Genomic DNA, 12,632 nt, shown 5'->3' with positions numbered 1-12,632 from the left:
GAAAAAAAAATAAAAAAATCACACAAAATGGCAGGAGTGGGATTTGGTGCAGCAAGGGTCCCATGACAAACCAAACAGTGCAACACACAAGGTCTGCTTTTGATTTCTACTCGATGCCTCCATCCCTCAGCCTTTTTTCCCCTTTCCTCGCCTTCCTCCCTCCTTCTTCTGCTTCTTCTTCTTTAGCCTGCTTTTGCTGTTTCCACGCTGGTGCTGCTTCCTTTTCCCTTTTGCATTTTCTTCTCTTGGTGTGAGATGAATATCAAAGCACTGCTGGGGCAGCTTGGAGGCCTGCAGCAGAATCTCATTGGCCTCTGTGGTCCCCCCCAGCATGCAGCAGCCACCGTTTTCTAGCAGCTCTTGCCACAACCCCGCAATCAACCATGGGAGGGGGGGGGGGGGGGGGGGGTGAGGCTAGCCTGCAGGGCGGTACCCCTGGGAAGGGTAAGGGGTAATTTAAGGAAACCAGCTCCAAGATGTGAAACCAAAATCCTCTTATGTATTTTGTTATGAGTAAGATAACCCCGAAAGTGTAGAAAAGGGAAAACGGAACAGAATCAGCTACCACCATCTTAATAACTCGGGTTTTCCACCAGGGGCATATATATATATTATCACAGACTGCCTAACAAATGACGTCATTCTGCTCAGCCAGGTTCTAGCTAACAGATCAGTGTTGTGACTACAGCAGCAGAGGGATTTTCCTGCTGTGCTAGAGGCAGGGAAACATTCCCGGGATGAGGCCAATACTCAGCGGATCACAGGGCCTTAAGAAGTTGTCACATGTATGTTTTTTGGAGGAGTCTCTTGCTGTTTGGAGCTGTGAGTTTCTAAATCTGACTGCCCTCCACAGGTCTCGCTCTGTTTGTATTCTGCTGCTGTCACAGTCACCTCTGCGGGGGCCGCTCCGACTCACGCTGTGCTCCTGGTCTGCAATGAGGACAAGCCCTGTTGTAAAGCTCACAACAAATCTAATTTTAGGGAACATTCTTCTTCTGTGTTTTTTTTTTTTTTTTTCCCTTTGCTGTTGTCTTACAGGAGAATATCTTGAGGAATGTTCTTATTTTTTTTCTCTCTCCATTGGCAAACACTGAGAAGTTTCACACTGCTTAATCACCTCCATGCATCGTGCGAGTGTCGTAAACAGTCCCTTAGCGAAAGCACTCATTTCTGCTACTTCATTAAACAACCTGCATTAAAATGCAAACAGCAGGAATGAAAATGAACAGGGAGGGAGGGGGAGAGGAAGAGGGGGAGGAGAAGTGATGGGATTATGTATGAATATGTGCATTTACACTTGCAAAATAACATGATGCCCATTTTGAGGATGAATAATCTTATGGGAATTAAAAAAAATAAAACAGCAACATGTCTGCTCTTTTTTCACAGGCACATACACACAGAATAGAGTAAGCAAGGTTAATGTGCCATGCTTTATATGTCAGTGGATTCTACATGGGGTTTTAGTTGGCTTTGAAGTGGAACTATGACAGATCTGGATTAGGGGGCAAAGTGTAAAGGTGTGATGTCGGAGCATGAAACGAATTAGGGCTTATTACGTTCTAATGCAGCACTAAACCTCTGGAGCGGCTACCAACTCTGTAAGATCGCACTGTAAACAAAGCTGTGACACACTAACACTGGGAAATTGCAGCACAGCCGCTCTGCAATGAGATGGCAGAGTTGATGCGGCACGTCATATAATTATACAGCCTGTGAAAATGGGAAGTCACTTGATCTCCCCTTCTAAACTTTCATTCGGTTTTCCTGCTCAATCCGCTGACAAGAAACGCCTTGTTGACACCAGGGGACCAAGGAGAGGGGGTGTCGTATGCTGTGCAGGTCGCAAGACTGCCTGATTTTCAGATATATGAATACGAATTGACACGACTTGACAAACAGAAATATCTTGTTGCCAATTTTTGTGTTGTGTTTTTTTTTTCACCCATATGTGTTTTTCATTGCTCTGGTTGCCACTCTCTGGTATGACAGATGGCAGACTGAGGTGGCTTGTGTCTCTGTCGCTGAGCAGCCAAAAAAAGAACACAGCAACTTAACAATAGCCCGGCACCAACCTTCAACCCCACCCCCCTTTAAGATCTCCTCCAGAGTCATTATCAATGACTTTCAATGACTCCCGTGCTAAACAACACCAAACTATCCAGTCATATTGTCACTTACGCCTGTTTTGTAAACACACAAAGCAGGCGGGCATTGTCCCAAAAGTGACGTGATGACTCTTTTTCCTGCGTCTCCCACTGATCGTCACACATGCGGGCAGCGGCGGTGAACCAAACTGTCGCCTGGGTTTCTACGGGTGACTGAGAGCTGACTTTTGGGCTCCCAGGCAAACGAGCACATGACAGATTAGTGTGTGGGCCTCCTCCAGGCTTCCACCTCTGTGACCCTTAGGAGCCCCCTCTTTACCCCCTCCTCACCCTTTGCTCTTACCCCCTAAACAACACCCCCTTCTCCCTCCTTCTCCTTTGTCTCCGCCCTCACTTTATCCCAACTAACACAACAACACAAGGACGTGAAAGCAAACAGATTTTAAAGATACATCACACCCACATAGAAAGTTGTTCATCTATAATATGTCTGGCTTAAAAAAAAGTTATTTATGTTACATTGAAGATGTCAAATATAAACAAAAGAACATTGTAATTGCGGCAGATGATAAGCACATAAACCAAGTTGCTGAGCGTGCAATTAAAAAAACTTCTTGTGCAATGCAATGTGCAAAACACTGGAAAGATAAAGTGGCAAATATGGAATAAAGAGAATTCAGGAGTTTAATGTAAAAAGGAGAAAGGGGCTCGGGTATCTCAAAGTGTTTGCAGATGTGTGTCTCCAGCAGTTAAATGCTGCTTGTACTGGAACAACACACACGGATTAGATGGACTAGAGGAGCTTAAACAAAAACTAGGGACACTACAGAGCTGACTGTTTAGTCTACTCAAACAACATGCCCTCTCTTTCCACAGGGGGGACGACTTTGTACACTTGTTTATCGTTTTGGGACAAACATCCGTTGCCAGGGTCCGGCCTCGCCTGCGCCCATGTCTCGTGAATGACCCTAGCTGGCTCTTTTATGTGCGCCTATAAAGGGCGGTCGAGAGAGCAGCTAGGAGGGCTCGACCTGACGATGACACCCTGTTGTCATGGAGACTAATGCTATGTTGGGCTTGGGATTGGGAGTGGAGGTGGGGGGGAGGAGGAGGAGGGGGTCGGGGTAGCTACTGTCAGTCGTGTCTAATGATGTTTGCAGCACAATGTACTCATCTACGCGCAGAGTGTGATGAGTGCTCACTCTGGTTAACGCCTGCATTAACAGAGACTCTTTTCAGATCTGCTTTAACTCTTATTCTTGGTGTACAAAGATATTACAGTATACAATAATTAGAATTTCATCAAGTCATTTAGTAAAAGATTTTGAGTTCTTGCTTCACACTGTTGTTTCCTAAAGGACGCAAACATGTACAGTACAAATGACTATATTAGAATAGTGGCCCATGGTTCAAAATTGGCCTCTTTTAATCCATTAGACTTAAACTAAACTAATACATGCATGACATTTTGTTTCTGAACACCACTCCTACTGCTCACAGTCCAAGGATTTTCCAAATGTCCAAGGGATATATCACTTCCCTTTCAAGGAGCCCAGGGGAGCAATACACCTGGCTTAGCAGCTTAACAGAATTTCCCCAAACACCCAGGCCAAAGGGTGGCCCAGCACAAAACCTGAGACGCTTGATGCTTGAGAGGGCTACCTACTTACCCATCTGACTGACCACTCACCCCCCCATCCCCCCCCCCTCACACCTCCTCTCTCCCCTCTCTCTTTCTAAACTACCACATACCCACGTGCGCGACCCTCTCAACTGGCCGAGTTGTGCTCCTGAGGTCCCTTATTTATTTTCATAGGTGTTTGAGGGTTTACACTAGTCAAAAGACAAGGCCAGAGCCCAGAGTGGTATCTTTGGATTTGAGTGCTTCCTGTTTTCATTGCAAGGCCGACCTCTTGTCTTTACAGGGGTGAGCAAAGGCTAGCAGGGGGTGAGAGGGAAGGAAGGCCAGGGGCGCCGAGGGGCTAATTGTAGATTTTAGCGTTTGCGTTTGCCAAACAAAAGGGCATCACCTCGTGCAACAATGAGAGAAAAGCCCCCCATCTTTTTTATTTCTTAGTATTCACATTCCTTCTCTCACTTCTCCTCTCCTCGTTTTTTTTTTTTTGTGTAGCTTTTGAAGCACACTAGAACATTTTACCCCTTACAGTGAAGTTTACCTTTCTGATAACATAATCTCCCTGTAGTATTGAAAAGCTTATACCAACAGTCTGGGATTTTCCTTCCCCTAATGTGGCTGGAAGACATCCAGAAACTCATGGAGAGGGAGGGGAGAGAGGAAGAGAGGGAGGGGTATTAGAGAGAGAGAGAGAGAGGGTGGGAGGAAGGATAGAAGCAGGGAGGAGAGAGACTGTCTGACCCTCTTCTGCCAGCTTACACCAGCTGATCTGTCCAACCATTTGCCAATTACATATAGGGCATTTAAGGTTGCCAGCTCACGTGCTCTGTGATGCTGCATGTGTGTATGGACTCGACATAAATAAGGTCAGCTTCATCAGCTTCTCTATAGAATAACAGCGGAATCATCTTTGAAGCATCAAAAATTTAACTTTTTGGGTTCCATTGTTGGCAAATATGGGTTGAGATAGAGTACCTTTCTATTAGCCTGATCAATAAGAAAACCCTTTTTTTGTGATTTCTCCCAGGAGAGTGTGAGGTCAGAATAAAGCGAGGGGTAGGTGGGGAGGGGGAGCGGGAGAGGGCAAATTTGTTATACTGAATCCAAAAGCCAACAGTTGTTACTATTGGCCTGTGTTGTTTTTCTGCGTGTGAAGGGGGGGTCCTCTCCTTTTGAGCTTTTCAGAGGACGTGACAATGGCTGGATGTTGAGAACATATGTAGAGAGACCCCTGCGGCTCATGCAAGAGGAGCTCCATGCTGGCCCCACAGTTTGAGAAAATACAAGGCCGCTCCTTTCACTCCTCACCCCTCAGTTAATGAATGCATGAATGGCAGAATGCCGCTATAGGCCATTCAGGGGCCAAAGTCCCCAAGAATTCACCCTCTTGCACAAACGCATCCCGCAATAGCAAATACATTTGCTTAACAAATTAAAAGAAAGGAGAATGGCTAATGGGTGTGAGTGTGTGTGTGTGAGAGAGAGGGAGAGACTGAGTGAGAGAGTTTATGGGTGGGAGAATTGGATGGTGAGAAGGGGGATAATTCAATTAGTCCTCTTCCTCAGTAGAGAAATGAAGGCAGGTTAAAAGGGAGGGATTATTATTTGTACAAGACTGGCCAGGGCTTCGTACAAAAGAAACAAATAAAGATTGGAGAGAACATCTACAAGCAGGGGATGTGATAAAGCAGAGAGGGACGGAGAAAGAGAGGGCCTTGAATTAACCGCCTGAATTGACCGGCTGTCTGAAAAATGCGCCTGTGTCCCGGCATTGGGCTCTATTCCTCCTCCTTTTCTTTCCCTTCTTTCAATTCAATTTTAAAACAACTCTAAAGAAAATTGTTGGCGACTCTCCTCAGAGCTCCGTAAGCGTCATTCTGTCTTTGTCTTTGCATCTTTTGCAGAAGTTTTGTGAGGCTTTCACCAAAAGAATAGAAGACATTTAACGTTTAAACTCGATAAGATGTTTTATTTTTAATGCAGTTAAAAAGTTAGAGTAGATCTCAATTAAACAAATATCGCTTTTTTGGTTGTTCTTCTTGATTCCCCAACGAGATCTAAATCAAATGGAAGAAAAAAAATCTTCTGAAATGATGGGGAAAAAAAAGTGTATTCTCGCCTCCTGCCCTCAGTCTGTGAATGAAGCCTGGTGCATACGCGTCGACGAGAGCTCTCCAGTCAGGGAACGATGGAGCTGTGAACAGCTGTGAAGTCATTTTGATAATGATGAGAATAATAAGCATGCAGACTGGCGTGGTGGAGCCGCTAAGGCCTGCGAGGCTCAGGGCTTTGCTGTTGCAGCTTCACTGCTCCTGAATAGATAAAAGTGATTAAAGCACTCCTGATTATCCCTGACCAATATGTAATGGATTTACAGCCCTTTCAATTAGGCCGTATTTGCTGGCCACACAGTACTTGGGGTTTTGGTTAGGTAATCAGGGTACAGAGGGCACGGGTGGGTGGGGTGGGTTGGGGGGCGAGAGAGGGACACAGGGTGCATCTGACCGTCTTAAATTTTGTCTGGACTAAGTCTTCTCTATATTCTTTTCTTGTATTGTCCCTCTGTCTCTAGGACATGGAGCCACGTGCTCAGAGAGCAGCTTATGTGTCCTGCCGTGGCCACCTCCTCCTGAAATCTGACCTGTGTTGCAAAATCAATACAGCCTGATGTTCTGATAATGTCCTGACATTAGTGAGGGTGGGGGGACATGTGGTCCTTCCCTTAACACTTGGCACAAACAGACAGGAAACAGACACATACAGAAACAGCTAAGCAAAGAGCTTTTTCACTTTCTTCTACAGTTTTTTTTTCCCATTGCCATAGATCTATATATATATATATATATATACACACACACACACACACACACACACACACACACACACACACACATACACACACACACACACACACACACACACACACATTAGCATTCACTTTCTCAGGCTGAAACATGAGAAAACAATCTTTTATTTCACTTTAAAATGTGAAATAAAAGCATTTTTAAAGACTTGGGCAACATCTTTTTTTTACCGATGAACTATCCACCAATAAAGGAATGTGCGTGCGTGCGTGCTGTACCTGACTGTCGACACACCTTCACATCACAATCCTACTCCAGTAACTACCACTCCTAAACTTAGCCTGCCCCCCCCCCAAAAAAAACATTCTTCTTCAGGCCAAACAAACAGTGCATCTCATACTGGAGCAAATGTCATGAACTGCTGGGCTGTCCATCTCGCACTCTGAATGTGCTGAGCAGAGTAAACAGTCCAAGCTGATTAGATTGACCTGGCCGCCGTGTCCCTGTGACAGGCGGCTGACAGTCGAGCATCACAGCGCTGCTGCCACTCAGCGACAACTTTGTGACAAGTGTGTGTTTGTGTGAGCAAGATTTTTTGAGTGTGTGCAAGTTTTCAAAAAAAAAATAAGAAAAAGAAAAGTCCGTGCTTACCGTGAGATGCTGGAACAGCCACGCCCTCATGATGTTAGTGGCCACCTTGGGGAAAATGCCACGCTTTTTCTGCCTCTTCTTATCCTTGTCTGGATCGTCGTCATCCCCTGTGCCAGGCGATGCAACGCTGTTGTCTAAGCCATCTCCTAGACGGAAACCAAACCCGGGGTTAAATAACATCCCAAACTACAACGCAGCACTGACTCAGAATTTTTTTTAAAACATCCTGATCTTAAAAATTCTCAGAGCTGAAACAGAGATACAGACAGACAAAGCTGAGTTTAAGGCCTATGAGGAATGGATAAACGGACAAATACCACAGATAAGAAAGTCAAAAGCACTGTACTGAGGCCTCGCAAAGCCAGGGTTGTATAGTGGAAGAAATGGATGTAGGGGGGGATTGAGATGGCCTTAGCCTGAGAGTGAAGGGGTTTACACTGAGTTGTTGTTCACCTCAGAGCACGGCAGAGGGGTAGAAGGGTTAACGACTCTCATGTTATGCTTGGACGCTATGAGGGTAGTTCTACAGTAGGAGGAGGAGGCCACAAAAACAGAGCAAGACGACAAAAAAAAAAAAAGGACAAGGAGCCTTCACGTACGCAAGAGGCTCGGACTCGTGTCATTAATTCAATTAAATTTGCATGCTTGACATAATGTAGAGCTTTTTTTTTTTTCATCTTTTGAAGAGAGCCAAAGGGGACAGGAAGGAGTAATACAGTAGTTCACAGACATTCGAGCATTCATGTTGCGTGCACATACACACACTGGCATACAAACAAAACTCAAAGGCGTTGATAATTCACAGCAAAGTAGGGATGTGATCTGGGGTGCTTCATTGTTGCACTTCGATGCACATAATGGACTCCTCTGCCCCCCCAACCCCCCCCACCCCCCCCCACCCCCCCCCTACACCACCCCAAACCCAGACTCTCTTAGTTGTCCTCTACCCACTCCCATCCCTTGCAGCAACCCCTCCCCATTCCGCCACATGATTAGCATGACAGGCCAGCGGCGGCTTCGCCTACATTAATGTCCGTCAGCGTTTGATTTCAAGGGGAAAAAACATGCACAAACCCTGGCACGATTTCTCCTTTAAAATCGAAGTTTTCCATCTTTGTCCCTTGCCTTTTTCTTGTTCTCCTTCCTCTGCATTAATTGTGCATTAGCAAAAATGATTTACTTTTAAGAGTCATAGTTATTTTTTCTTGCCCCCGGGCACAAATGCCTTGAAAGCCTTCCTTGAGGGCATCTAAATTATGTATCTGAAAAACTCCTCCACTAAGGCAGGGAAGGACCCCGACGTTCTCAAAATTCAGACGCGCATGTCCTCCTGTTTTTGGGGAGGCATCAATCACGAGCACCTATATAAGCCTTAATCTCGCATAAATATTTGAACTAATAACATTAAAAAGGGGGGAAAGAAAAAGGATCCGACTGGTGGCGTAATCAAATGCAAAATAAATGAAGAATACAAGGACAGCAGGGGCCCTCTCTTCAAACTACTTTCCCCACTTTCTTTCCCTTTTCTCCCCCCTTGTTTCTCCCCCTCTTTTTTTGTTCTCTCTCTGTCCTTCTTTCCTTTCTCTGCACTGTTTTCCTTCCACATCATTAGTGCGGAGCCACACGAAAGGCGAAAACAGAGAAGTGCAGACTTTGCGCTCCTTTGCACCGACAGAAGTTAAAGAAGCAGCAGCCCCTACTGAAGGACATATGGGAAGGGGCACGCAGACTAGGGGTGTTGTAATTGTAGAACAGGCATTCATTAGTGGCAAATGCCGTAAATCCCAAGCTAAGTACGAACCCTTGTTCAGGAAAGCCTAAAACAATAAACTTTGGTCTGGCCGTAGCGCTGCCCTGACTGTGAGGGGTTTCCTGAGAAATGCGACCCAGGCGGAAGTTGAGCCCGAACTCCCCCAGTTTGCTTCCAAACTTCAATAACAACACAAGTAGTGAGCTGTGAATTTAAACCACCCTCCCCTTGTTGCTCCGCTTTTGAGCTCCACTGAATAACGTTGATACACACTTTGCTTGTTTGTTTGTGTGCCGCAAGGTTTTGTGTTGATTTTCGAGCCGGTCCGCAAATCCCTCTCCCGCTGTGAGCAGTCAGGCTCATCCAATGGAACCACACAGTGGCCAAAAGGCTGGCAGATAAATTTTATTGACGTTTCCATTTTCACTGCAATGCGATAGCCTCCCCCCTGGCCAGGGCCGGAGCGACCCGTGCGTATTTACAGACTGACCTGTCACTTCATTACCCAGCATGCTCGCTGCCTCCCTGCCCTAGTCTGTGAGGGTGAAACTGGACTCCAAGGCTTTCAGCTCCTCTGTCCCTCTTCATGCATGCTCATGTGCGCGCACAGATTAGACATGTTTGGAATATGTGTGCAGCACTGAGGAGATTTATTAAAACTAAGAGAGAATGAAGGAAAATCAAGTGTGGATGGAAGATTAAAAGGAAGGAACAAAAAAAGAAAGGATCAAGGAGAAGGAGGAGGAAGAACAGAAGGAGTAAAAAAAAGAATCAAGAGGGCCCAACTTGCACAACCTCATTACATCTAAAGGAGAGCTGGTGCTTTGCATCCACCCCCACTCCTTTCTTACGAGCGAGAGAAGGAACGCTGCAGGGCAAATTGTCCCAAACGCTAATGGCTTCTGACTGTTCCCTGGCAACTCTGCCATTCTAACCTGTGTGGATGTGCACTCTGTGAAAAAAAAATGGGGGGAAAAAAAAAAGTACAGGGCAGAGCAGGGGGAAGCGTCCCATCATCTGGCCATGTGACACAGATGGGGGTTGGCTATTAGGAGGCAGCCGAAAGGCCTGAGGGAGCCGAGGTGCAGGAGTGTAGCCCCAGGCACTTTTGGAAAAGCAGCGCCCTTGGAGACGGAAAAAAAGACAGCCCCCCCCACCCCTCCCTCATTCCCCCCCACTTTCTTTCTGTCTCTCTCCTTCTCCCTCCTCCACTCCAGCAATATCTTGACTTAAAGTGCTCGCAACGAAACTTTGTGCATATTTTCACAAGCGCAAGAAACGAGATGGTGTAATCAGGCGAGATGGAAGACAATGACCAGATGCAAACTGGGGGGGGGGGGGGGGGGGGGGTGAATGAACACACAAGCAAACAAACAAGTCGGAGAGCACATTACGCTCACATGCATCCCCTCTCTCATCACCGCTGGGTGGTTATTAAAAATGCATTCAGTATATATCTCCCTGTAAGTAAATTGGTCTCAGGGCTGAGCTCATTAACGGGCTGGGAAAGGACTGTAAACATGCTGCAACTCTGCTTATCTTGCGTTGGCACATTCAGGGTCGCTTCAGGATTTCTTGCACAAAGAACTGGTTTTTCGCACACAAAAGTGTCCCAGAGTCCGCGAATCCAGGGGAGGCCTAATGACTTTGGAGATCATGCTTCATGTCGACGAGGCACCATGCCCCCTCAGGGAGCCACTACAGTCTAGTCTGCCCTGGAAGCATAATGGATACAGCCGCGAGTATTACATACATTGCAGCTCTGTCAGAGCCCCCATCCTATACACTCATACATGAATGAATAATGACTGGTCAATAGTTGGACAGCACTAAAATCCAGTCATGGTTAGTTATAAAATAACACTCCTGACTTACTGGTCCCTATACTATGAATACACCTTCTTAAAGCCTCTAGACACGCATTAGATGCCGTGTTGTGTGCGTTTTATTCTGAAGGCCATGCAGTGATTTTGCACAGTGAGGCCCCTGCATTTGTTTCAGACTAATGAAGCAAGAGTGTAGAGGCAGTGGCTTATGGAAGCTGTGGTTAAAGTGACTAATTACAAGAGACCCCCCAAGCCCGCTGTCAGCCCGAACTAGTCAGGCATGTTCACCCAAGCTCGCTCAAATGAGGCGAGGGGAGGAAAAAGTTAGAAGGAAAAGAGGAGTGCACGGAGAACAGAAGCTAAGCGCTAGCAGCAGCAGCAGCAGCAGCTTCTTTGGCCTTCTCCACCTAAGCACGCTATAGTGACCGGGTCCTCCAACCCTCCCTCCCTTTTTTTTTTTTTTTTTTTTTTTTACACCACCTCTAGCCCTGCAGGCTTGGCCGCTGAGAATGAAGAGAAAAGAAGAGGGGGATTTAGAGCCTCCCTTTCCCCTCTTTTTCTCCTCAACTTTTCAGCCAACATAAGCGGCGTTTAGCACATTCAGTCCCCCCCCCCCCCCCTCCAAATGGCAGCGAATGAGAGAAGCAGTGGGGGCTCCTCTTTTGTCCGTCTGGTTACCCCTTTTATTTACTCTGGATTTACGAAGGGGTTTTGCTGGCGCTGGGACCACATGCTCTTGACACACACACACACACACACACACTCACACACACACACACACACACACACACACACAAACACGTACCGTTTCTATTCACACTAGAGGAATGGCCGGCCCTCTGTGGCTCTGGGGATTACAGCTCCTCTGGCTATAAGCGCATGCTAGCAATATGCTTCACACTCCCGTAACATACAACACAGGCGAGCGCTAACGAGTAGAACATAATCCCTTTAATGATAAAACACACACTTGAGCGTCCAATTTCTAACAGCAAGTAACCCATGAGGAGTGTTTGTGTGACCGCACCATATGGTTTACTGCACCCGTTCAGATGCATACAGTAGATGAGGGCTCTAAACAGGACTGTTTTTAGGAGCAGCCAGCGTTTTTTTACGCTGATTATTTCCTGATCTGTGCTTGAACAAGCAGCAGCCCCTTGCACTGGACCATAAAACAACAGCTTAGTAAACAGCAAGCATGCTGACAAATTGGTAGCGCTCAAGCCGGAGTCATTAACAGCCCTAAAACCTGTCAGAGCAATTACAACAAACTCTCTCCTTCAGCAAGTCTCCCTGCTAAACTTGCATGCCCCTGACCCACCTTCTTTGTAATTCCCCCCCCCACCCCCCCTTCCCTTCTTGTACCACCAGGACTGTGGATCAAGGTGAAGGAGAGAAAGCTACCACTTTTGGCTCTCTCCTCCACTGCCCCAGAGAAACATGGAGGACAAGCCTCCGTCTCAAACACAGCTGTATCTGCATCCTGAGTGCTACGAATGAGCGGTTCTTTTGCATGAGAAGTAATGTGTAGTTGTCTTCCCCCCAAAAACACATCATTAAGTGTTCCCTTAAATGAAGTGGAATAAGAGCTTCTAATTAGATAGGGGTTTTTTTTTTTTCTATGTGTGGGGAAGCGAGGCAGTCAGGCAGCAAGAAAGGAAGAAGAGAGGGAGGTGTGTGTATGGGTGGGGGGGATAGTTGCTCAACAACTCCTGTACCTCCTCTCCTCCCTCCTTTCTCCGCCCCCTTCTCTAAGCCCCCTAACCCTGCCATCAGGCAGATATCTCTCTGTCATCCCTGGAATGCTGAAGATAACTATCGCCTCTCCACCGATACAAGGCCTCTCTCCTCTCACAG

At 46.5% G+C, this 12,632-nt stretch overlaps 1 protein-coding gene across 13 annotated transcripts in view; it reads right to left on the bottom strand.

Moving 5' to 3' along the window:
* Positions 1-12,632, bottom strand: part of meis2a (Meis homeobox 2a) — an 80,408-nt gene that overhangs the window by 38,920 nt on the left and 28,856 nt on the right. For 11 of the 13 annotated variants that reach the window (XM_029278214.2, XM_029278218.2, XM_029278219.2 and 8 more), the window contains one exon: positions 7,200-7,345. In XM_029278214.2, coding sequence (XP_029134047.1) covers positions 7,200-7,345 — 146 coding nt within the window. The remainder of the gene's footprint in view (positions 1-7,199; positions 7,346-12,632) is intronic. The other 2 variants (XM_029278216.2, XM_029278220.2) reach the window with 1 other exon arrangement.

The sequence above is a fragment of the Labrus bergylta genome, chromosome 18, assembly GCF_963930695.1.
Source record: "Labrus bergylta chromosome 18, fLabBer1.1, whole genome shotgun sequence".
Classification (NCBI taxonomy): Eukaryota; Metazoa; Chordata; class Actinopteri; order Labriformes; family Labridae; genus Labrus; species Labrus bergylta.
Note: the sequence above shows the minus strand (reverse complement) of the source record. Positions and strands in the feature narration are given on the sequence as shown.